Genomic DNA, 27,597 nt, shown 5'->3' on the forward strand with positions numbered 1-27,597 from the left:
ATTATTATAAATTGTATAAATAAACATTCAGCGAATTTTTCTCTATGATGAAATTGTTTGCAAAAATGTTATGAGTTTCATTTATTTTGCATACAATATAATGTTTCGTTTTTCTCCAGAGAAGCTCGACTGTTTACACGTGAAAGTATTTTTAAACACATATATGAATTAAATATATGATTTTTTTTACATACGTATGAGACTGTGTTTCAAAATCTTTGATTTATGTTTATAATAGTGTAAATGTATGCGAGACTTATACATAAATAACATTTGAGTATGTTTTCGGATATTAGTTTCATTTTTACCTTTTAAATCAAACGATAGTTTAATTTAGATTTTATTTATTTAAATTTTATATAAATACATATATAATGAAATTGTTTATATAAATTTTCGATTCAAGATAAAACAACAACATCAATTTATATATTCTACATTAGACATCTTAAAAAATATAGATAGAAAAACACTATTTAATTTATTTATATTAAAACAGCCATTTAATGTGTCAGGATCAGAATGTCAATATTTCATTTATATAATCGTATTTTTTGGTCCAAGGTGTTTAACATTGGAAAATCGGTCGGAGAACGGACGGTACGATTTTTTTTAATAAGTACATCGATATATTTAAGCAAATCTATGAAAGCTTAAATTGGTATTGTCCATTCAAACTGGCGTAAAACAAAGCTTGAAGTACCAGTACCCTGAACCAATTAAACAACAAGGCAACATAAAAAAACGTAGTACAAAAACGATATATCTTACAGTTTCTAAGATAGTATATAAGAATATTCACAGTTTTGAATAATCATACAAAATACACAGCCGATACCATTAGGACTAAGGAGGAGATGACTACCGATGCTGCTGAATTTGTCGAGTTATGCGAACCTGGCGGCGGAGTCGCCCCTCTCGCTGCTGTATTACCCTGTAAAAATAAACAATTCATGAACATGGTACATATCTATATATATATATATACAAGGTGGACCAAAAATATATTTTTAAGTCAAGCTAATCTAGCCTTTTTAGAAAAGACTAAATATGCATTAAAAAAATAGCTTATTGCTCAAACAAGGTGAGATAATGTTATATTATTTATAAATGATCAAAACTGGTTAATATTATTTTTATCATTATAAAGTAATTTTTTATTGAATACATTACCTTTTTTCCACACGGAGTGACTTGTCTGACAAACTTGAATAACGACTCGGCTATGTTTGCCGGTGTCGGCTCCTGACACGTCTCTAACTCTGCTACGATGCACGTCTGCAATTTGGTCATGTCGTCGCATTGTTCAGCCTTAATCAACAAATCAGGAAGATTGTCTAACGATAGAGAGTCCTTTGGTATGTATTTGGACAAGGAGCTATTGACGCATCCTTCGATAGCTTCCTGTTTATCCATTAAACATTCCGGACCACCTTCAGCAATGAAAACTGAAAAAATCATCGATTGAGAATCTCATCTTACGATTCAAAAATATATTTGTACTTACGAGCAATCCTGTCTCCTTCCTTCCAGCAGATGAAATCTGTCAGGCTTTCCGTAATGTTCAAGAATATCTTTTTATTGGCTCGTTCCTTCTCATTCAAGCACGGCTCTACAGCGTTTGTAACGTTTGCTACGCATTGCTTCAAAGTCGATGATTTATTGCAGTATCTATGAATTGCCACATTATAATTAATAAATTAAACACTACACATAATAAATTGAACGTACTTTTTAAACACCACGTCCAAATCGCCGGTAGGCCTCGCCTCTTCGATTTCATCTTTCAACTTCTCAAAATTAACTAAATTCTGAAGGCACTTTATAAAGTCTTCTTTGGCAATCTGAAAAAAAAAAATAGTACATTGATAAGAGTGCGCTCTTTTAAAAGGCTTCATAATTGAAGAAGCCTTATAAAATATAATATTACATAACGCATTCAATGAATTCGTTATGGTCAACTATATTGTCATCATTTGCAATGTAAATTTGAGTGGTGTGTTATTTAAGCAATATTGCATAAAAAAAGTCATCATAAACAAATATTGACAAAGTAATATACAAGTGTTTACACTGCATATCACTAGAAATAAGATTAGTTAAGTATCAAATAATCAATAAAATGTTTATAATTTCATTTTAGTTTAACTTTTGAATTTTGTTAATTTATGTACTAAATTAAAATCGCCAAACGATAATACTATGGCTCTTAATATTGACTTTCACACAATAGTCGGTTGTAAAGCATTATCCTATACATCAAGTGTGACTCATGTTTGGGACCTAGTCATTGAGTTAGTGGTATACTATCGCCTGTACTAATGAAATGGAGTGGGTGTAAGAGGAAATATTACTACTAGGGTTCTCAATCGAATATTCGTTTGTACTATCTCAAATAAAATTTGAAAAATCTTTGAAAGAAACAGTAAGTATACTTATGCAACACGTTTTTAGTCGTTTTTCTCTCAATATATCCGAGTAACTAGTGCCGCTCTAAAATATATGATCCTTTATTTTGTTTTGAAATGCGAAACAATGAGACACTCCTCAACAAAAAAATGCTTTCGAAAAACATTTGTGAATAGAATGTTTGTGGCGGTGTTTACAATGACCGAATTCGCAGAAAAAACAAAATGTTGGAAAGGCTCACACTTTATTATCGTTTAACGCTTATCTCAAAAACAGGTATGCGTCGCAATTTTTTGTGAAGTTATAAATTATTTGTATTTGCTGTTCCAAGACGCAAAGATTTTATTTTAATCAGTTCAATAATTTGATCGCAGATATTTTATATGAAAAACCGCCCAAATCAAATGCCGATCCTGATCCGATCTTTATCTATACCAAATTCATTCAATCATTATTAACCATTGTATATACTCATACAATAAATTCGATAAAATTAGTGATTTAATTTACATGCAATTCAGCACAAAAGAAACGATGAAATGACTCATATCTATATGTACATCGAATTTGTTACAAAAAATATTGTTATTGAACACAAATTATAATAACATTATGTATTTAAGCTAATTTTGTTTCTCAGAAACTTTATTTAATTGAAAAATAAGTGGTTTTTTTTCACTTCAATGATTCATTTTTTATCATTATGGATCTTGATACATGTGCATCATATTTTCTCAAATTTCGTTAAGTACATGATGAAATTTCGTATTTATTCACTTTGAAACGCAGGGACATTTGGGGATGCATTTGCTTACACTAAATAAACATATGTCATTTGTTAAAATAATGAGACACTTCTCATAAAAAATTGTATTTGATTTATTCAAATAAAATTCGATATAAAATTAAAATTATATCCAGTTAAAATGAGGTGATCTAGAACCATAAGATCCATAAGATCAATATGTATAAGATATTTGATAATAATTTTTATGTGGTTGTTTCAGCTTCTCAGAATCGTTTTCAGTCAATATGCGGGTCAATGTTTTTGTGGACGTATATTTGATATCGAAAGTATAAATAAACTCAAAAATAGACATGGATTATTTTTTTTTATTACATAAAAGTATATTCAATTGAATAATAATTTATTATAAAGTACGCTTCTTTGCATTGTTATGCATTAATGAATCATTAATGAATCAAACGGTCGTGATAAGATTTTCATTGTGCGCATATGATGGCGATTCATAAAAAAAACATATTGTTACATAAATCGATCGAATATAACATGCTCGAGTGAACATAGAAATCAAATTTCGTACAATTTTTCATTTCCTGAAATATAGCAACAGCGCTAGATTCTCAGTATTACAAAAGCGTCGATAATTATGTATTAGAACCAGGCGATCGATCGGAGCAAAACTTGCAAGGTACAGAAAGTGAAGAGATAAGTATCAGACGCATAAGGGGTACTATTTATGGACATTGCAAACAGTTTGAGTTAAGCTGACAATTAAAAAAACATGACCCCGAACAAATCACGCAGAATAAACAACGTAAAAATGTTGACTGAGCCGTGACTCAACGCGTCCAAAGTGCGTCGATCGGCAACCAAATGAAATATTTCAAACCTCTGTGCAATCCTCGAGTGGTCAAGGTCTGAAGAAAACAGCTGCTGTCAGTTTGACGCAAATTATCGAGGAACAAATAAAATAATCCCAATCTACTGGCATAAATATTACGTTATAAACACATATTCAAATATAGACTATATTGATAACATGCATGATGACAAATGTATATCATAATATACAACGTTCGGACATTTTTTGATTTACAAGAATAAAAGGAGTCCCTCCAAAAACTGACAACTCATTGTTATTCTATAATACTTAGCTAACATATATTGTAGCATTGACTGCTTAAGTGGTGCTATTTAATTTCAGAGTTGACGTAAAAACTTGCAATTATGGAAAAAATGATAGATAGGACGTGTCTTTTTTATTGCGTCAGAATTGTTATTTATCGCAAATGGAGCTCTTCAATGATTTTGCTTTCATGAGAGTGTTTATTAGATACGCAGAGCACGGCAATGTCTCTCCTATAATTTATTAGTCGGTTTATATGACCGCGACTATTACTCGCGACAGCCCAGGTAGGAGGTCGGACCTAACCCGAGTTATTTGCGCATTGTACTAAAGCGAAAGTCCGATTAGACCGACTCTTCTGATACTTGGGCGATGAATAATAGTATAGGGTTGTAGTGGTTTTCAGTTTATGCAATGAAAAACGGATATTAAAAATTTAAAAAATGGAAACAGATATCTCTATGCCAACAAACATATGCTAATACAAAAGCACGTGAGATCAAAACTAGGGATTGCAATACCGGTAATAACGGTATTGGGGCAAAAATCAATCGACGATACTACCGGTGTTACAAAATGAAATACCGGTAAGAACGAATTTTTTATATAGCAATTTAATTTTTTTTAAATAAAATTATATAATATTAATAAATCACATCTTAACCATATTAATATCACAAACATCAATCACAAAAACATGTTTTTAAAAAAAAATATGTCACATTTTAAATAAATAGATTTATAATTTTATACGTACTCCTTTGTTATAAGGTTCTTTCAGATAATCGTAGTTGAAAAAAATATATTGGAATAGATTGGAAAATTGTGCTATGGCTTCTGATATAAAAAATTAGGAGGCATCCAGAAGCTGTCGATCAATTTTTTTTGTCAAAATCGATGTTTTTCTATACTAATTGTTCCAAAAAAAAGATGTAGTGCCTGTATTTACAAAAATCTATTTTTCGACAGTGCAATAAATAAATGAAAGAGAAAAAAAAATTGAAAACAGATTTTTATTAGTACTCGTAGACAACACAATCAAGCATCAGCGTATAAAGTATTTTTAAAAGTACCTGAATGTAAGGAAGATTGTTGAAAATCTTTTTATTGTTTGAATCACGAAATAAAAATGTCATAAAAGTCAAAATTTGATTAAATACCATAAAAAAATTATATTTAAATATACTAAACACAGGTATTAAAAAAACAATCCAAAATCAAACAAAAATATCTACATAGCACAATTTTTTACAAAACATATTAACCCTGCTGGAAGGAAGTAAACATTGAAAGGAATAATGATATACTAATGACAAACCTAATCTAATGAAAGTTATAAAACTAATTATAGTTTTAGTACTTTCATTAGGTCAAGTGCAAAATACAAACTAAGCCAATTCATTTTTCAGAGAAAAAAGTACAGACAGACGTCCCATCTCGCATATTGCTCCATAATTTGTCTGTTTGTATTTTACACTATGTTTTAAAAATATGATAGATATCAACAGAATTCTGATATGAGAGCATTGGTTAAAGTATATTCAAACCGAATTTTGGTCAATAGGAGGGCGCAAAAACAATTATCACTTCTCAGAAGTCAAAAATCCACGTCAAAAGCAATAAAATCGTGTCGGCGCCGTCGCAGTGAGAACGCTCGGTAACGAGCGTTCTCACTGCGACGGCGCCGACACGATTTTATTGCTTTTGGCGTGGATTTTTGACTTCTGAGAAGTGATAATTGTTTTTTGCGCTCTCCTATTGGTCAAAATTCGGTTTAGATATGCTTCATTCGATTCTCACTAATTATTAGTCGTAATATTGTTATAATAGTCTTAATATAAACGCTAGATAATCGAGCGTTTCCACTGCGACGGCACGATTTTATTGCTTTTGACGTGAACTTGACTTTGGACAGAAAAATGTCATGTAAATAAAAAACCGACCACTGACTAGCCAACTTTTGCTCACCTAGAAATGTCCCTGCTAACAAGCGCGAATCTAAATCTTAGTTTCTAACAAAATAAAACATTTTGGAGAGGAAGATCATAAGAAGTTTGATAAGCAGATACAAAGACTGTTTATTCACTTACAACAAGTCTTCTTATCTTCAAATAAAGGAAGACTAGTGGTTAAATTATGGACTAGACTGGAGAGCTATTCTTGATTCAGACAATGATTATAATATAATTTTATTTGAGTCTTCATCGAAACATATGCTTATGTTTTTTATGCTAATGATGTAGTAAATCGAAGAAGGTCGCGATTCGTGACCTTACAGTGATATACGTTGTTTGAGATAACAGCGAGAAATATTAACAACGATCGAAGTATTTTTCGAAGAGGTAAATTTATTTGGGAACTTTCCATTGCGTAGATGGTATGAAACATTCGCTAAGATTCGGAAAAAATAGCATATTAGCAAAGGGTTTGTTGGTATCAACGATTAAAAACCACTGTTTTATAATATCATAAGTAATTTTAAAACAAGCGGAGAATAGATTTTTTCATATAAAATTGACCCTTCATATACGCGCGCACCGCCTAAATCATGTGACCAAAAATTAAAATTTCGAAAAAAACAGTGCAATTCGAATTTTAATGTTTAAAAAATTGTATGAATGTGTTAAGAGCGAAATTTTACTAATAGCTGTAAAAATGATAAAATTGACAATAACAACATTAACAACAATATATAAAATACTTCGATAAAGAAAGATACTACTGTAAAAAAATTAATATTTCGTAATGATTTATTACAGAAAATTCCTTTTATTATTATTTTGTATAATGTATCAAAGTGTTGCATAATCAATCAAAAAATGTAATTAATACATATTTTTTGTTGAAAAACGATACATTTTATCGATATTTTTTATTCTAAAATGTTATTGTATATATAATATAAAATTAGTTATTTTATCCTTGTAGAAATAAGTACACAATTTTATAATAATTATCCATAACATAAAATGAGTACTAAATCCACCGAAATTTATATGACTCATTGGTTAGATATGATTATCAATTAATCACAAAATAACAAGTACCATGTGACGACCTTTGCCCATCTCAAAGTAACACTGGCGTATTATTACTAAGATATTCAGTATTCGCATACACGGAACAACTAATTATTGTTACTTGCAACCGCATAAGGAAAACGACTGAGTTATTTAAAAAAAGTAATAACTCAACTTGATTGTATTATAATCGATCAGTACATAGTTCAAAAATATGTAACTATAGTATCTTTTTAATGGATACAAATATTTATCTAAAAGTCACTATTGATTTTTGGTACCACCAATTTTAATTGAATTAAAATAATACATATTTAATTACATTTTATTTTGATCTAAAATTAAAAACAATAAAAAAATGTTATAGACCACTGCTTCAGGATTGAGAACTCACGAGGTCATCAATAACTCTGGAGTTCAATCATTATTAGTTCACGACTGATAATGATAAAAATAAAATTATGCTACAAAATATCCTTAATAATATAATATTATATAAATTTCATAAAAAACACAATCTACTGGCATGAACACTATCGAATTAAAGATATGATGATTCCATATATTATTTTGAGATTATATGATTATGACTTTTCATTTCGATTAATGTGATTCATAATTTGTGGTATTGATCATTGCTTTTATTTATTTAAAAGTTTAATCTCGTCCAGCTTCAGTTAATGTATTTGATTCGTACTGTGGTTTGGTATGACCATAAAAGTTTTAATTTAGCTGCATTAAGGTCTCCATTTTGGCGGAAGAACGAAGTTATACGTTTCGAATGTAATATGTAATATTGTAGGCAATTATTTGAATGATATGATATATAAATTATTAAACGTAATATGATATCCTGTTTATCGCTAAAACTGATAACAAAATATACTGTTCATCAATAATTGTAATTAAGTGTGGTTTACGAGTGCGTTAATCATACACAGTTAGGTGAATATATGTTTGATTATCCTCGATGACGAAATTTTGATTCATGGTGGCTAAAGAATTATCAAAGTTTCAACGGTAAATATGTAATATTTCCATATTACTTTTTTATTTTTTAACATTTAAAGAGTATCTTGTAATATGGATGTGCTAAACAGACTGTCATAACAGGATCAAACAAAAAAAAGTATACCCTTTTTAAAAGAGACGGTAGCCATGTTGCTTACAGCTGAACCTCATCTAGTCTATTTTTTTCAACAGTCAGTCAGTCATAACAAATGTAGATGTGTGTAGATACAATTGGACAATCGTCGGATGAGGAAGAACTAGTTTCAGACGAGGAATCATGGAATTCATCTTCCAATTAACAATTTAAGATATATGTATACATGTTTTGTTTAGTTTTTTTAAATAAAATATTGTCTAAATTTTTAAAAAAAATTTTTTTTTTACTGTAATGTGTTTTTTAACGCTTATAACACTATATATTTGACTAAGAGCACTTATGGAATAAGCTAAAGTGAAAAAATAATTTTGGCAAATACCCCACAGTGCGCTGGTGAGTCCGAGCGGAAAGGGTTAACGACTCGTGTTGTGTGGTTAAAAAAATCCTTTTTGTGTCATGATGCTATTTATGTCTTATTGTTAATGACTGATCGTCGCTACAATAATACACAAAAAATAATAAAACAAAATAAAAAAATATCATCAGCTCTTCGTAGCGATTCTTAAAATTGCCGCCCCCGTAATAAATTGGTTTTTATTAAGCTCTTGTTATTTGTGGATTTATATATGCATTCAGGGTTAAGAACCACACTAGACGATCCCATCGCGAATATGCCGCCCCCAAGCAAGTGCCGCCCAGGGCGGTCCTCCAGGGCGGGCCGCCCTCCGCTCCCCCATAGCTACGCCACTGCTCGTAGCTAACATTAAACATGACAATGTGCAATGCCAGCGTATTAAGGAGTCAGATGGCTTATTTTTTCTTTTTAAATAAAATAAAGCAAGCTTTCGTATAAATAGAGAAAAAATATACAATATAATGTTTTTTACAGGCAAATTTTTTATGATCATATTTTATATCAAATACATATCAGTCACTTTCTTGTATATTCTTGCGTATTTAATACATTATTTGTATTTAAACATATTGTAAATAGTATATCTTTAAAAAAAATATTACTATGTATAGAAGTTATCACAAAATCTATTAAAAAGTGCTTTATAATCAAACTCTCAAGAGAAAATTAAATATTAGAACACCCAAAAAGACAGACGTAAACAATAAATATTTATAACAATTGTATTGTATCGTTAAACGAGCATCGAAATATAAGGCAATGTCTCATTTAACATATATATATTTTTCATTATCATTTGTGTGGCCAACAGGAAGCTACCACAACGGTTTCGTTTGTATAGAGCCTCCCGGAAAACATATTCATGTTTTATTATAGAAGTAGAGTTTGACAATATGGTCTAATTTGTCTAAATAAGCTTTTTCGCATTCGTCTAAGCTTATGTTCACAAGAGGACAGCTCCACAGGTAGAGACGCAAGAGAGAGAGAGAGAGACTCATTTCGAAACACACTCGTGCATTTACTTCAAGGGCTTAATATTAATGACACACACAGATTTTTGATTAACCTGAACTCTTTCACATTCGACACTATCGCTCGCTACTGACACATTTATATCGGTATAACAACTTGTGCAATTTAAATACATATCAAACAGATCTTCTGACGTCTCTCTGGCTGATCAAGTTACACCACTCGTTATAGAAACCCGAAACTAAATTTAATATTTTACTTTACTACTAAAAACATATTTAAAAAAAAAATCAATTCCGGTATGAATATTGGTAACTCACGGTTAAATTTTATCTTATAAATACAGTAAAAATCTACAAGATAACACTAAAAATAAATAAAATAGTACAAGGAAATATTATTTATAACATTTATATAACACGAAGTATATATACGTTATATAGAAATTGGCAAAATACCGTCTAGACGTTCTTTATATTGTTGATAGAGAGCCAGAAATAACCTTTGGATTAGATTACAGAAATGCTAATTTATATCCTGATTATAAACGGGTGCCGCACGAGCTCTCCAGAACGCTTTTCCTAATAATCAGGCTGATTTACCTCAAAAACGATATTTTTGTCTGTTTAGTGTAATTTGTATTTAACATAATCGCAAAATTGTAGAATTCCTACTATATAACGCTTTAGTGATTGACAGTTAAACCTCCAAAACTCGACACAGTCCAACGGTTACGAAGGTTGTGCCTAGTCTCGAAAGAGGACAGTGAAGTTGTTGGCGACCCTGGAAAATCTCACTGTCGCGTTGCCTATTTAACCTGCCCAACTAATTGCTCTTCGTGTCGTCTAGTGGTTGAGAAACGTAAACGTACATGTACTAAACATTGCTGACCTGCGCACGTTGGGCTCCTTGAAATAATAAAACACGTTTTGCAAGTTTACGTCGCGTGAAGCTCCGTTTTTGATTTCGTTGGAAACTGACAATTGTATTTTCTTTACTTAAATCCGACTTTGTTTTTTGTTGTATTGATCATCATAAGTTGACGGATATTACAAAATATACGCTCTTACAAGATTTAAAAAGAAAGGCTTATGAAACGAGCCGCCGAGAGGATGCACTTAAATAAACATAAATTTGCGCTAAAACTGAATTTAAGTATGAGTTTTACTAAAGAGAATTTTGCATTTATACAATTAAACTAGCACTGTCTTTCAAAATTAAAAGAATTCGGCCTTAGACTAAAAAAAACAGGTGTAAGTTTCGGGTAAATAGTATAGACTGCCAAATTTTTATTACATTGTTTTTTTTTTTTGTAATAATGTAGATGATAAAATAGGGATTTTTCAATACCACCTAAATCATTTGTAATGGGGAAGACGACCAACGCATAAGTTTAATCATCCACCCTTCCTCAAGACAATCATAGAACAGTTTGAATATCGCCCCAGAGAAGACAGTCTTCAAAACTTCACTGTGCCCTTTGAATTTATTAAGAATCGGACTTTTCGATGAGAACAATTAATGGGAGTAGATCAGAAGCAAAAGTTGAACCTCATATTTTTTCCATACATGGTTAACGTTATGTTTGAGTCATGGTAGATACGACGGTAGGTCAATAGATCCTTAGATATATTATATTATAGATGACGCTAGTAGTATTGAAACTGCTGTCAAATTGTCAGCCATTTCCATCGCGTACTTTCATTTTTACAGTCGATTTTAGCAAACCTTTGTTATTTTAGAAAAATTAAAAAATGGGTTTCGCGTATTAATTAAACACTTTCATTTGAAAGGCAAAACACCGAAAGAAATGAAAGCCGAGATGGATGAAGTTCATGGCACATCTGCACCCGCGTTTAAAACTGTTTACAATTCGTACAAGTTGTACCTCCATAAGTGATGAACATCGTTCGGGACGTCAACTTGAGGTGACTACGACAGAAATGATCGACATAATCCTCGATAGTGCGCGAACTTGTTGAGGCCACAGGCATATCATAACCGTGGATGAAACATGGAACCACCACTACACTCCAGAGACAGCGGAACAGTTGAAACAGTGGGTTTTTGGAAACGATTTGATTTATTTTACTAATTTTTTGTAATAGTATATTTTAATTTTTTTTATATTATTCGGCTTTTGTGGATTTTTATATACATTCAGGAGCTCTCAATATTTTTTGTTATGTTCATATATTTCGTACTCTTTAATTTATTGGTTTTATTTTCAATAGAAATCATTTACATTTACAAAAAATATAAAATATAGTGCTTTTTATTTGTTATTTATTAAATTATATATTCAAAACCGTGAAAGATCGACCACCATACCAAACGAGTAATGAAATACTATGAATCATAAAGTCGAAAAATTATAAAAGACCACTGACATATAATTTATATACAAATATAAATTATATGTATAAATTTTAAATTTACGTATAAACTTTACAGTGAAGTTATATTATCACTAGTTAAGTCTAAATACATATTCACCAGTAAATATATATTTTAGTAGCGAAAATATAATTTAATGCTGCTCTAAAACATCCATGAAACTCAATTTGACAGTTGCGAAACGTCTATTTGCTGTTCAAGCCCAAACAATACAATAATTAACCAAACCCAACTTGCCTAATGAAAGTTTTTTCATTAGGTCCAAAATATAAACTAAGCCAACTCATCTCTCAGGAGAAAGTAAGCGGAAGAAGTACAGACAGACGTCATATTATTACCGGACTTCTGATATGAGAGCATCTGTCAAAGTATATTCAAACCGAATTTTGGTCAAAAGGAAGGTGCAAAAACAATTATTAATTCTCAGAAGTAAAAAATTCACGCGAAAAGCAATAAAATCGTGTCTTTGGGAACGCTCGGTAACGAGCATTTCCACTGCGACGGCGCAATTTTATTGCTTTTGACGTGGATTTTTGACTTCTGAGAAGGGATAATTGTTTTTTGCGCTCCCCTATTGGTCAAAATTTGGTTTAGATATGCTTCACTCGATTCTCACTTATTGTAAGTCGTAATATTGTTATAAAAAGTTTTATGCGACGGCACGATTTAATTGCCTTTGACGTGGATTCTAAACATGAAATACTATGAATCATAGTGAAATCGAAATATTAAGAAAACGACCACTGACTAGCCAATTTTTGTCTGGCGCTTTGTTTAACGCATTTTGTGTTTTTGAAAACCTGAACCCTGGTAATAAAATAAGATTTAACGGATTCTTGTTAAATAGCTAAACAGCTTGGATAACTAATGCAGATATATTGATGGAAACAGAAAGAGATCCAAATAATGATCTACTGAGGTTATATCAACTTATTTTTTCTGGTAGTATTTTATAATTGCTCGCTCGCACCTAACCTGTCAAACAGTTTTAGAGGGAGCGAGATGTTTTATAAAATATTTCTAATATAAATAATTTATTGCCCATAAACGTTAAAATATTATTTTTTAATTCACATGTTCGTTCTATATTTATTCTGATCCTTAATAATATAATTATGACCAGGCTGCTAATAAAATTCTGAGCGTTATTTGATTTTTGTTCTGACCGAAAGTTGATTTAATTTGTTGCCTTTAAAATTGAATCATATCAGTGCATTTTCACCGAAATGTATATAATGCCTAGCTATAATAGTTTGTTTGAACATTAAACAAATTTACATTATATTACAAAGCATACAAATATTACTTGATTAACATTTAATGTTTTTGTGAATTATAAATAATCTGAAAGCGTACAAAACTATAACCGAATCGAAGGTCAATGAGGACAAATATTATTCGTTATCATTAATAAATAAAATAAAAGAAAGCACACTAAACCTATTTATTATAAGTCTGCCGCCTTCGGTATCGTTATTATACGTTTGCTTTGTATATAATATCATATCTATATATTACGCAAATATTCCGTTCGATAAAAATAAACTTGAACACGTTGTGAGATCAAAAATTGAGTCAAAAAACATACTATATTTTTCTTTATTCTACTGAATGAAACATCGCTCCTATAATAACTCTATAAATAGATTTCCATACACATACAGATATATTTAGATAGATACTAAACCAGACTGATATTATTGAACGCAAGGTTTTCCATGTTTTAATACTTAAAACACGCAACAAGTTATCTATTTTGTCTGTGCTACAAAATCACCGAACAGAGAATTTATACTCTTGTACACAATGCACTTTTTGCGGTAAAGGGTCGGTAACCTTTTAATGGAAAATAGCCAAATATGTGTAATACAATTATTTTGAGAGACAAGTCAGCGGATTTTAATTTTAATCATTAAAAATAGTGTTATTACATTTTTTTAAAAGTATATAACTACAATGTGATATTTTTTTGTATATTTTCAAAATAAAACATCTATTGATATTATGTGAAGAGATTTTATTATTTTGTCGGGACCACCTGCAATCGTTGCGTTGAAATTAAAGGGCTCATAAAACTAATGGATTTGTGTCATTCAATTTCAAGAATCAAAGCAGTTTTCAGCTTTCAATGACAACAATTAACGGGGTCAATAGTGCTGATCCAAATACGAAAGAATGTGCACTTAAAACCATTCCCCTAAAAACGGTGACAAATCAGGTAGAAACCATTGTTGCCAGAGATTTACATTATATCAATTAAAATATAAAGTTTAATAAGATTAGACAAAAATAAATATTCTTTGTTTCGTTTCAAAGCATTTAAAGAATCGAGGATTAGAAGGAACGTTGGACTCCTCACCTTCCTTGATGATTTATAAGCCATATTTTATTATTTGACTTCCGAACTACCATTTAGACTACCAATTCGCTTCCAGCTTTGAATATACAAGAGTTTAGTCAAACAAAGTTTAGGTCGAATCGACGGAGACGATAGCTTAGAAGCCAACAAAAGGAGCTGCTTTCGTTTATACTGCCCGATCTGGTCCAGCCAAGTAGTTGCGCTGAATCTCCAAGAGTTAGAAACGTTGGAATATTAAAAATAAGTGCGTGTACCGACCAGGTAATGGTATTTCGAAGTAATGTAATGTAAACTATTATGGTAATTCCGTACAACCATTTCACTCCATACCCTAAGATTTATATTAATTCGCGAAAGTCAACCCAATCCCAACCTCTTCTCCGATATATATGTACATTATATTAAAAGTCAACCATTCCAAATTTTACTCAGTAGCGTGCTAGGGCCTTTAGAAAAGTTTTTTTTAATTGTTAACCGTAGTATATTATTTATAATATTATTACTACAGTAAAATAATGAATAAAAGCCTGTTTTTTATCATTATGTAATTAAATCACTATAAAAACAATTTTATACGATCTAGTTTATTTTTATAGTTTGTTAGAAAGCAAATTGTTTGTTAATTTTATTACTAGATTTTTCTTCATTCGACACTGCCATCCGATACTGACACCTGAATTGTATTTGTATGTTGGTATAAATGTGCAGTAATACTATATTTTCAACAGATTTTCCAAGTTACACTAATGAGTAGCAAAACCCGAAAAACAATTATTAAATAAAAAAATAATTATATAAGGTTAAATAGTAGCATAATTTATTCAATGCTTCATTTAGGTCGTAAGCATTTTCTGTGAGTTACTAGTCTCTATGACAATGTGTTTTATAAGCAACGTAATTTTTAAGCTTGATTTTGCATATCGGTCTTTTCATTTTCCAGTATTTTATTCTTGCACAATGATGATGATAATTTTTTACTTTTACTTTTCATGGCTAAAGTGAAAATTATTAGGTACATATAAAAAAATAGTAGCATAAATAAATCATTTGTGTGTATTTAGTAATTGGGTTAGTAACATATTTATCAGTAATCAGTTTTTTTTTACAAAATTGAATTAAATAATAAATTAATAACCGACTATATGATTTGTTGAACATTGCAATAAAAGTAAAACTGATCTTATTTAATCTAAATTTCTAGGTACATATCATTATCAAGTAAAAATCTTAGTAGATCAAGATCAATACCAACATAATATAAAAAAAAATCTTATCATCAAGAATTGGCAAGATCAACTGAATACAACTATGTATAAAATATCAAGATTATGCGCAAATAATCTGATCTACTAGAATACATCTAAATAATTTCTACGCTAACATTTTAATCAGATCGACGAGTACTGCAACATTGACACCGCAACAAAACCTTCAACAATGACCCCTTGTTTGCATTGTCATTCACATTTCCATATGAGTGTTAAAACAACAAGCATCTTATTGCACTAAATAGAACATTGCTGCTAAAATAAACACTATATGGACTACTGCCAATTGTGCTAAAGTGCATATTTCATTATATTGCAAAGGTTAAGTAAATAGATATCTAGTATATGGTTTAATATAAGATAATATTTCACTCTCAAAGGTACCTGATAAGTTAAACAAACAGTTGACTCATGGAAAAGGGAGAACAATGGATAACATCAATGATTACTCATTGTTGATAAAAAAAACGAGAACTTTGCCCGTTAAGATTCCTCCTGTGCATACATAAACGTTGATTTGTGGAATAAGAGCAAATGGCATTGTGTTCAAAGGTCAACATATTAACGTGTATCAAATATTGTTTTGATGTTATTAAAACATAATAATTACATACCAAAGCTTTGTCATACGCAGCCTCGTTGGCTTCTTTGATGCATTTCTTCTTAAATACTTCCTCTGCCTCATCCATATTGGGTAGTCCCGATGTATTAAATTTGCTAAGCGTATCCTCAACAGTGTCTTGAATGTTTTTAACCTCGTCGTCTATCTCGGCCACCGCCAATGCTACAAATAGTATTGAAAACAACTAATTTAAGACAAACGTATGTTACTTCACACAATTCAATTTCTCAATCTATGAATCACATGCATGATTTTCAACAGTGAAGTGAAAATAATGCTTACCGAACAAGGCACACAACAAGAAAACTTTAATGTATCGATGCATTTTAATTTTTTTCTATGTTAACTTATTAGAGCGAGGAAAAGTTAAGTACTTTAGTATGTGTAAGAAATGACAGAGAAAACGTTAAATCATTTAAAACTATATGCGACGACAGCGCGCACGTGATATCACTAAGAGGTCTTCGCTAACACTGATCGTAGAATCTATTGACATTTTCATTTCATTACGTTTGGCCCTAACGCGATATTTTTCGGTCATAGCGCTTAAAAATAACATTGACAAAAAGTAACAATATAAAACACAAACTTATATTTATTTTACTTATAATATTTTATCAATAGTAAAAATATTATTTTGAACTATTCACACCATTTTTATTATTGTAATTTCCCAATAATTAATTTTATCTTTGCTAAACTTTTAAAAATAATCATTATTCAGCGTAATAAAATTATATTTAAGGACCTTAGTGAATGGTCACCCCTATTAATCAATATAAAATTAATAACATTATTATATTTTTGTATTAGCTGAGCTTTGGAACAAGTTTCTCGAATTCAACGTTAAATTACAGAGGTCCATTTATTTAGCTGGAACTAACTTGGCGATGCGAAGGGTTAACGTCTGGCCGAGCACGAAAAGTTTGACGTGCTAGTCGGTGGACTGCGCCGTAAAGCACTCGCTGCTGTAGCCGATTTAGTAGCCGTGCCGAATCCTGAGTCGCCGTACACGACAAAAAAGAAGCGGCTCATTGACACATTTGCGCCTTCGTTCGTAGAGCGGCTATGGAAAATGCAAAATGCATCGATAGAGGGCAGAAAGCTGTCGGAGCTGCTTCGCCAGATGCGGATGTACACTGGAAACACGATCCCGTCGGAGCTCGTTAGTGACACTTAAGTCCGGAAGCTGCCCGAACGTGCACGCGTCAGCGTACTCAGTTTCCTGGTAACGCACGTAGATGTTAATGGTGACGCCGGTCTAGAGATGACAGCGAAGTTGACCGCCGCACTGCTCACAGAAGGGACGGAGGATCGGGCAGTATTTATGTGAATTTTAAGCTAATATTTCATTTGTTGCTAGGGACGCGTAAACAAACAAAATGGCGGCCTACAGAGGAAGCGGTAGCGAGAGTGTCGACGGTACAAGCTTTGATAGCAACGTTAGCAGCGTCAACGGTGCAAGCAAATACGGCAGCGTGAGCGGTGTGTGGAGCCAAAGCGTGAGAGGCAACGCAGGCAGTGACAGCAGCCGAAGCGCGGGAGGTAGCGTACGCGGTATCCAAACTAAAAGCGTAGGAGATAGCGCTGAAGCCAACCAGAGGGGTAGAAGTAGCGCTGAAGCTATCACGGGGAAAAGCGCGGAAGAAAGCGCGAGCGGCACTAGGAGGGGAGAAGGTAGCGGCAACTTGAGCTGCATGTATGGAGAGGAGCTTGAGACAGACGATATCCTGAAGATATCGAGGAGATATATGTATGTCGAGGAAGAAAGTCACAGAGAGAGCGATACGAGCAAGGGTGCTAGTGCGACGCCCAAACCCTTAAAACCAGACTCATAAAGCAGGTTGAGTCATGGTTTAGCCGTTCGACTAGCTGACACCGGAGTTCCAGAAGGGTGGTAAGGCCGGAGTCGGCTAAACGTAGACGTTGGGAGACCAACCAAGCAGCTCACGCATAAAGTTCCAGGCATTGTAACCATAAAGTGGCAAAGACGAACGGGATTCTCAAACCATTCAATCCACAGTGCCTTACGTTTCGAGTAGATCACTGTCTAGCCACTGTGGACCGATTGGGGTAGATTCATGGCTGGACCGACTATGATAAAACTTGCATTTTGCAGGATAAGATGAAGGGTTTGGCCCAGATATAGTAAAACTGCCTACATCACTACGACTTGACATGGGCGGAGTGGAGATTTCGACTGAAAATAACTTTTGAGCTGCGAGAAGAATCAGCGACGTTGCTCACGAAACTAATAGCCCCACACAATGAGGCAATTCATCGGCTTGGCAAGTTATTTTCTTAAAATTGTGAAAAACACTACGATTATAGCAAGACTTTTTAATTAGCTCACGGCTAAGGACGTCGAATGGAAATTAAGCGACGCTGAACGAAATGGTGACGGGTGACCTGACGGTTATTTCATATTTCAGTCGAGCCACAACAAAAGCTGAATCAATGTATCACAACTATGAACTGGAGACGTTAGCTGTGGTAGAGAATGTAAAGAGATTTAGAGTGTATCTGTTTGTTGTTCATTTCAAAGTGATGCGACATATGGATGCATTGAGTTGGAATCCTACAACGGGCAATCTGATCGACGGTACAGAGGCAGGGTAGTTTTTACTATTACAATTGCAGGATGAAAAAGCTCAAGAGATTATCAGAGCAGTAGAGCGTTGACAAGTTGACACACAAATTAGGGAGTAATAACCAGTAAAGGACGGTCGACTATATCGCGAGACTGCACTCGGAGATCGTCTTTACGTTTCTGCGATGTCAAAAATCAATCTCTTGCACAAGCATCGCGATAAGTTTGGCCACCCTGGGTTTGAGAAATGCTTTTCAGGTGAGAGGTGGAGGCAATTATGTATTATATTAATGTGGACATTAATTATTTCAGGATGGTCGATTGTTACACCACGGAATAGTAGGGCGAAAAGTATGACACGCGTGAGCCGGACGAATGGCGAAGGACGGGGACGAGCGTCATAATCAGAGGGTGGCAGGTGGGGATTGACTGACGCTCGCCTTAGAAGCGGTCGTCATTTTAGCACTGCAGTTCGAGCGACGTAATTAGTCATATTGTTTGTTTAGTGGGATATTTGTGATTTTTTTAATACGTTTATTTCAATAATATAAATAATTTTACAGACATACTAATTATATATATGTAATATACATTTTACTGGTTTATAACCATTTTATGTTTATAATTACTTATTATCTAAATTTAGTAAAATATAAGAATATAAAACAAAATGGTTTTGGTTATAATTTAGGAAAAAAGTTAAAAAAGCTTTCACCATGTAATTAATTTTACAGACAAATAATTTCAAATTGCTCAAACAAGGCGAGATACATTATTAATATAGTGGTATTATTTATAATTATTTGAAACTGGTTTTAATATTAATTTTATCATTATAAAGTAAAAAATCTATTACCTTTATGTTACGTTGAAAGAAATACAAAATATTTTGTAAAACCTTCGCATTTGTCTAAATATAAATAAAAAAATTGTTTCAAAATAAAATGAAAATTCATACATATATTTAGTCATCTCTTAAAAAAATCAAATAAAACACTAAACATACATTTTTAATTTGACATGGAGCAATCACATACACAATACGCCAATTGGCGTCCGCGGTATATAACCTTCGGCACGCTCAAGGCGTCAATTGGCGTGAACGGTAGGTAAAATGTTAAGTACTTTTTTATTAAATACTTTACTTTTTACTCCACACCGCGTCGCTTTTCTGGTGAACTTGTATAACGACTTGAGAAGGAATGCCGGTGTCGACTTCTGACACTTTTCTAGCGTTGTTACGATGCAATTCTGCATTTTGGTCATGTCGTCGCATTGATCAGCCTTACTCGGAAAATTGGTAAGAACGTCTAAAGATAGAGAATCCTTTGGTCTATATTTGGAAAATGAACTAATAACGCACTCTTGGACAGCTTCCCGTTTGTCCGTAAAACATTCCGGTCCACCTTCAGCAAAGAAATCTGAAAAAATCATCGATTAAAAATCTAATCTTAAGATCAAAAAATATATTTGTACTTACGAACAATCCTGTCTCCTTCTTTCCAGCAGATGAATTCTGTCACGCTTTCCGTAATGTTCAATAATATCTTTATCTCGAATCGTTCTTTCTCATTCATGCACGGCTCTACATCGTTTGTGAAGTTAGTCACGCATTGCATCAAAGTCGACGATTTATTGCAGTATCTATAAATCGCCACAATATAATTAATAAATTAAACACTTCACATAATAAATTGAACGTACTTTTTAAACACCACTGGCAAATCGCCGGTAGCCTTCGCCTCTTCGATTTCATGTTCCAACGTCTTAAAATTAACTAAGTTCTGAAAGCACATTACAACGTGTTCTATGGCAGCCTGAAAAAAATAAAATAGTACATTGATAAGGGTGTGCTCTTTTAAAAGGCTTCATAGACGAAGAAACTTTTTTAAATATAATATAACGCATTTAATGAATTCATTGGGGTGATTTTATTATGCGTTCTAGTTAATAGTCAAGTATATTGTCATCATTTGCAATTTAAATTTGAGTAGTGTTTTATTGAATCAATATTGCATAAAAAAGTCATACATAAATAAATATTGACAAAGTAATATACAAATGCTTACACTTCGTATCACTGGAAGATTAGTATCAAATCATGAATGAAATGTTTATAGTTTTATTTTAGGTTACCTTTTGAATTTTATTTGTTTTTATACTAAAATTAAATCGATAAACGATAGGGTATAATCAAAATATTTGCTCCTTGAAATTGCAATTGCATCAAAAAATGTTCGCGATTCAGGGCTTAGTCAGAAGTCTTAGTTACTTTTTAGTCTTTTTATCATTGTTTTACGAAACTTTTTACAATATATACACAACAGCTCTCGAGAAAACTGCACTACCTGTCAATTCGTTCGTTGAAAGAAACAACATGTTGGAAAGGCCCACTATTAATTATCGTTTAACGCTTTTCTCAAAAACAGGTATGCGTCGAAAATTTTTGTGAAGCTATAAATTATTTGTATTTGTTGTTTCAAGACGCAAATATTTCAGTTCAATAATTTATTTCTAGTTATTTAATTTATATGAAAACCCGCCCATATCAAACGCCGATCCTAGTCCGATAAAATTATGTATTTAAAATGTTTCTTCAATTTTGCTGAATTAATTTAAGCGCAGCTGATCTTAATTCTGGTGATTTAATTTACATGCAATTCCGCACAGAGCAAGTGATGAAACGACTCCGATCTATATGTACATCGAATATGTTCCAAAAATTATATACAACAGATTGTAAATTATTAATAATAAATTCTAACATTCAATTAAAACATATTTAATTTTACTGAACAAATTTTTCGTCTGCGGTTTTTTTTTAATGTGGCAACATTGAGGAAATATAACCTAAGTAGTAAAAAATGGACGATTTTTAACACGAATATGGGCTATAATTTTATGTTCAAATTTACAAACCAACTAAGTTTTGCTCCATCGTCCTTGATCAAAAAGTATGTAAAATAATAAATTACGCATTTTTCTTTTGCCGCCCTAATAGTAATTTTGCACAGCATTAAGTTATGCATATTTTATAAAATTCAAAAAGTTTAAGGATTACGAAGGTGATAAAAGACTAATTAAAATAATAATTATAAATCAATAATTATTTTACAGTAAATTATTTGATTTTTGCACTAAGTGGTTATATAAATTAATATCGATAAGATTTTTTTTACAAATATTTATTCTAAACCATATAATGGGTCACAAGATCAACATAAATATTTGATAATAATTCTAATGCTCAGAATTGTTTTCTGTCGATATGTTGATATTGATAATAATTTCAATGATGTTGTATCAGTTTCTCAAAATTGTTTTCTGTCAATATGCGGGTCCATGTTTTTGATGCTGAAGTATATTTGATATTGAAAGCATAACCATATTAAAAAATAGACCTGGATTAATTTTTTTTATTACATAAATGTATATTTATTTGAATAGTTATTTATTACGAATGAATGCTTCTTTGCATTTTTATATATTAATGAATCATTATTAATTCAAACAGCAGTGATAAGACGAGAGTTTAGAAGTCAACAAAAGGAGCCACTTTTGTTTATACTATTCGATCTGGTCCAGCCAAGCAGTTGCGCTGAATCTTCAAGAGCTAAAAATTTTGGAATTTAAAATAAATGTGTGTACTTTTAAAGTATCGCATTAACAACCATGTACTTTTTTATGTTCAAATTAACGAAAATGTATCTATTGATCGTTGAATGAATTTTCAACATATTACAGCCTTAAGCTTTTTCTGTGAGTTAAAATTCTCAATGACGTTGTGTTTTATAAACAGCGTAATTTTTAAGACTAGTCTTTTCATTTTTTAACATTTATTATTTTAACAACAAATTTATGGTTAAAGTAAAAATTAATAGGTACATATGTATATAAAAAATAGTATCATTAATAAATCATTTATGTGTATTTAATTATTGGGTTAGTAATATTTTTTCACAAAATTTAATTAAGTAATGAATAAATAACTGACTATATGATTTGTTGCAGGTAACACGAAATTGCAATACAAGTAAAATTGATTTTATTTAATGTAATTGTTAAGATGAATTCTAATATTAGATAATATTCCACTCTCAAAGGTAATAAGTTAAACGAACATTTGACTCGTGGGAAAGGGAGAACAAAGGATAACATCAATGATTACTCATTGTAGATGGAAAAACGAGAACTCCTGAGCATAAACTGACTCCTGAGCATACATAAATCTTAATTTGCTAACTTAAATAAGAGCAAATGTCATTGTGTTCAAAAATAAACATATTAACGTGTATAAAATAGTGTTTTGATGTTGTTAAAACATAATAATCACATACCATAGCCTTGTAAAACGCAGCCTCGTTCGCTTCTTTGATGCATTTATTTCTAAGCATTTTCTGTGACTGCTCCAATATATTAAGTGGACTAGGCGTACCTTCAATATTTTTAATCTCGTTGTCTATCTGTCTAGCCGTCGCAAATGCTACAAGTACCATTGAAAACCACTAATTTAAGACAATCGTATTCTTATTCAATTTAATTAACGTATTCATATTTAATAATTCACCCTAATAGAATTTTCAATCTATGAATCACATGCATGATTTTCGACAGTGAAGTGAGAATAATGCTTACCGATCAAGGCACACAACAAGAAGACGGTAATGTATCGATTCATTTTTTTCTATATAACTTCAGTATATGTAAGAAATGACAGAGAACATGTTAAATCATTTAAAACTATATGCGGCGACAGCGCACATGTGATGACACTAAGAGGTATTCGTTAACACTGACTGTAGAACCTACGTTACATATGCATATATAGTACTTTTGACGTAGACTTTTGGCTTCTGAGAAAAGATAATGTTTTTTGCGCTCATTTATTGGTCAAAAATCGGTTTAGATAAGCTAAATTCGATTGATTGAAGTTGTTATGTTGTCAAAACAAGTCTAAATATGAATGCTAGATAATGGAGGGTTTCTACTGCGTCTGAAACAACATGATTTATAGCTTTTGAAATGGATTCTAAAATCTCTTCAATTTGGTAAGAAAAATGCATGTAATTTAATTAAGTCCTAGAGTAAGATGTGCTTTGGCATTTTGTGTATATATTTAAATTTAAGTCCTTTTTTATCGTAGTTGCCAATACTAGATATTACTGGATTAGTATGTTCTCGCGAGATGTTTTTATAATATTTATCCGTGTGATAATAGCAATGTTCTTTTATTGTTGAAATTTTATTTTTTATGTAGGTTTTTAAGATTCGTATAAAATCGGGTGTTATATATTATTTTTATTGCTCTATTTTGACTTACTTGTAATTTATCTAAGTTAATTTTACTCGTGTTGCTTCATACCGGGCAAGCATATGTTAGGACCGGTCTAGTTAACTGTTTATAAAGATGAATTTAATTTTTAATTTTTAGCGCGCTTTTTCTATTAAATAATGGACGAAGAGCAGCGATAGCGGTTAGCCCTTTCGATCGAAGTTATTTTACATGTTGGTTAAATTTAAGCTTGGGGTCCAGGTGAATGCCCAGGTATTTAACGCTCCTTCTCCATACTATGGGGGAGCCGTCCTCACTTTTGAGAAGTGGAAAAGGTTGTCGGCGGGTTGTAAAACATATGGCGTCTGTTTTGTTTTCGTTTATTATAATTTTCCATTTTTTAAAGTAAGTATTTAAGTTTTTCAGGGATTTTTGTAATCTAGTTGAAATTTGTTTAAGACCGTGGGAACTGGTTAGTATGGCTGTATCGTCAGCATACATGGACAGGTGGGTGTTTTTTAGGGTAGAAATGTCGTTTGTATACAGTATGAATAGAAACGGTGCGAGCAAACTTCCCTGTGGTACTCCAGTTGATATTTTATTCTGAGACGATATTGCATTATTTAGTGAAACAACATAGCTTCTGTCTTTCAGATATGAGGGGATAATGTGAAGAAGATAGCCAGGGGCTTCATACTTGGACATCATGTATATAAGTCCATCGTGCCGGTATCTAGACAAATACCCCCTGGACATATACCCCCCGGACATTAACTCCCCTAGACATTAACTAAAATAAAATTCACCCCGTCTAATTATTGTATGTAAACAACATACACTGAAAATACAAGTATTTTCTTTGAAAAATCTAACATTCAATTAAAACATATTTGATTTTACTGAAAAAAATGTTCGTCTGTGGTGCAGTTTTTTAATGTAGCAACATTGAGGACATATAACCTAAGTAGTAAAAAACATGGACGATTTTAACACGAATAGGGGCTGTAATTTTATGTATAAATTTACACGCCGGCTAAGTTTTGCTCCACCGTTCCTGATCAAAAATTATGTAAAATAAAAAATTAAACATTTTTCTTTTGACACCCTAATGGTAATTCGCACAGCATTAAGTTATGAATATTTTATAAAATTCAAAAGTTTAAGTATTACGAAAGTAATTAAAGATTAATTAAAATGATCGTTATTAATCAAAAATAATTTTACAGTCGATTATTCGATTTTTTGCACAAATTAGTTATATAAATTAATATCGAGTACCGAGAAATAAATTACAAATATTTATTTTATAGCATATAATGGTTCACAAGATCAATATAAATATTTAATAACAATTTCAATGTTCCTGTTTCAGATTCTCAAAATTGTTTTCTGTCAATAAGTGGCCATGTTTTTGTTGCTGACGTAAATATATATGATATTAAACGATATAATTTGTAGCTTTTGACGTGGATTTTTGACTTCTGAGAAGGGATAATTGTTTTTTGCACTCTCCTATTGGTGAAAATCCTGTTTATATATGCTTTATTCGATTCTTACTCGTAAGATTGTTATAAAAAGTCTTAATATAAGCTTTTTTACCGTGATGACAAGATTTTATTGCTTTTGCCCTGGACTGGAAATTCACTATATGGCAACACTAAGCTGCAAAGAAAACACGACTAATTATCAGGCAAGTATTTTAAATATTTTTTTTGTAAATTTTTCTCATAAAATATGATTTCAGAAAATATGTTACAATGGTGGCTGATTTTTATATTTATTTGTAGCACGAAAGTGTTAATTCATACCAATTATTATTTATTCAAGAAATTTCTCATTTTTGTTATGAGGCCCGGAATCATTGTTTTCCCAGGGCCCGGGCTCGCTCTTGGCGGCCCTGTCTATTATACTACGTTCCACACCAGCTGAGAAACTGAATGCGTGTTTAAAAGCATCAAATTTGCGGAGACACGTTAATAAATTTACATTGACGACAAACATGCATGTTCAATTGCAAAACAATGCTTCTGCAGAACATTTTGCAAAACAATTATTGAATATTAGAAATGGAAAACTTACAGTTATGAATCAACAGGCTGCATTAATTTACCAACCGATTTTAATAGTATTATACACTCAAAAGAAGAATTGCCTCAATGTGTATTTAAAAATATCTCACAACATTACAAAAGTCATTGATGGTTAATTGAACGTGCAATATTAACTGCAAAAAACTTGTATGTAAGTGTTATTAATATCATCCTTTAACATATATTACCAGGCGAAACAAATACTTACAAATCAGTAGATACTGTTATGAATCAAGATGAAGGAGTAAATTATCCAACCGAATGCTTGAATTCACTTGATTTAGCTGGATTGCTACCACATATAAATTTTAAGATTGGTGTTCCTATCATTCTTCTTAGAAACATTGATCCTCCCCGTCTTTGTAATGGTACCAGATTTGCAGTCAAGAAATTGTTAAAAAATGTCATCTAGGCAACAGTTTTAACTGGCAAACACAAAAGAGAAGATGTGATGCTATCACGCATATCAATAATTCCAAAAGATATGCCATTCCTATTAACGATACACAAATCGTTGCAAGTATGTGGATTGAATTTGGAGAATATATGTTTTTCTCATGGTCAATTATACGTTGCATGCTCCCGTGTAGTAAAACTAAGCGATTCGTTTGAATATGCGCCAAATAGAATCACCAAAGAACATCCTATATCCCAGAGCATTGTAATGATCTTAAAAGTAATTAATTTCAATTTATTTAATTCAAATAAAATTATTTTTATAATGATATTTTACATTTTATTGTTTTCGTAAAATATCCAGATGGCGCTAAAGCTGAAGAAAAAAAAAACAATATCAAAAACAAAACAGCAATGAAACAGAAAAAAAAATATTCCGCACCATTTAATTCATGTGTCTTAATTGAATAAATGAGTTGATATCGAACTTCAATTATATTTATTAATTTAATATACACATATACTTAAATTTAGCAGTAGCAAAGCATTGATACGTGACAAATCATCTCATTTTGTAATTTTTTTATATATTGAATTAAGGAATGGCTTGTTAAAACGTATGCATCTTACCGTGCTGAGTAAAAAATATCTGTTTGCTCATTTTTACAATTTTGCTGCACTTGCTTAAGTCACCTTAATATTTTGTCCATTGAGAACAGGTAGCACATATCATTTACCACCACTTGAAAGGTATATGCTACACAACCCATAGCATTGAAATTATGTTTTCCTCAATAAAACTAAAAAC

General features: G+C 31.6%; 2 protein-coding genes and 1 long non-coding RNA gene across 3 annotated transcripts; 1 reads left to right on the top strand and 2 right to left on the bottom strand.

Moving 5' to 3' along the window:
- Nucleotides 1–327: 327 nt before the first annotated feature.
- On the bottom strand, nt 328–16,916 carry LOC148231059 (27 kDa hemolymph protein-like). Its single transcript, XM_088195931.1, has 6 exons — nt 16,724–16,916; nt 16,434–16,603; nt 1,732–1,844; nt 1,508–1,671; nt 1,174–1,448; nt 328–934 (listed from the first exon to the last, which is right to left on the bottom strand). The coding sequence occupies exons 1-6, from the start codon at nt 16,764–16,766 to the stop codon at nt 815–817; spliced, it is 885 nt and encodes a 294-aa protein (XP_088052057.1). The 5' UTR covers nt 16,767–16,916; the 3' UTR covers nt 328–814.
- A 2,986-nt stretch (nt 16,917–19,902) lies between these two features.
- On the bottom strand, nt 19,903–23,811 carry LOC148231060 (27 kDa glycoprotein-like). The gene is made up of 5 exons (XM_088195932.1): nt 23,667–23,811; nt 23,369–23,514; nt 20,736–20,848; nt 20,512–20,675; nt 19,903–20,452 (listed from the first exon to the last, which is right to left on the bottom strand). The coding sequence occupies exons 1-5, from the start codon at nt 23,707–23,709 to the stop codon at nt 20,121–20,123; spliced, it is 798 nt and encodes a 265-aa protein (XP_088052058.1). The 5' UTR covers nt 23,710–23,811; the 3' UTR covers nt 19,903–20,120.
- LOC148231061 (uncharacterized) lies at nt 21,543–23,330 on the top strand. The gene is made up of 3 exons (XR_015811199.1): nt 21,543–21,985; nt 22,546–22,973; nt 23,043–23,330. It is a non-coding gene; the product is annotated as an uncharacterized LOC148231061 (long non-coding RNA).
- Nucleotides 23,812–27,597: the final 3,786 nt, after the last annotated feature.

This window comes from Plectrocnemia conspersa, unplaced genomic scaffold, assembly GCF_051122295.1.
Source record: "Plectrocnemia conspersa isolate PC_06_02 unplaced genomic scaffold, ASM5112229v1 ptg000010l, whole genome shotgun sequence".
Lineage (NCBI taxonomy): Eukaryota > Metazoa > Arthropoda > Insecta > Trichoptera > Polycentropodidae > Plectrocnemia > Plectrocnemia conspersa.

Coding starts and splice junctions, on each gene's coding strand:
- LOC148231059 (XM_088195931.1), bottom strand. CDS start 16,766: ATGCATCGATACATTAAAGTTTTCTTGTTGTGTGCCTTGTTCG. Junction 16,604..16,723: donor CTTGTTGTGTGCCTTGTTCG/GTAAGCATTATT, acceptor TACTATTTGTAG/CATTGGCGGTGGCCGAGATA. Junction 1,449..1,507: donor GGAAGGAGACAGGATTGCTC/GTAAGTACAAAT, acceptor TGATTTTTTCAG/TTTTCATTGCTGAAGGTGGT.
- LOC148231060 (XM_088195932.1), bottom strand. CDS start 23,709: ATGAATCGATACATTACCGTCTTCTTGTTGTGTGCCTTGATCG. Junction 23,515..23,666: donor CTTGTTGTGTGCCTTGATCG/GTAAGCATTATT, acceptor TGGTACTTGTAG/CATTTGCGACGGCTAGACAG. Junction 20,453..20,511: donor AGAAGGAGACAGGATTGTTC/GTAAGTACAAAT, acceptor TGATTTTTTCAG/ATTTCTTTGCTGAAGGTGGA.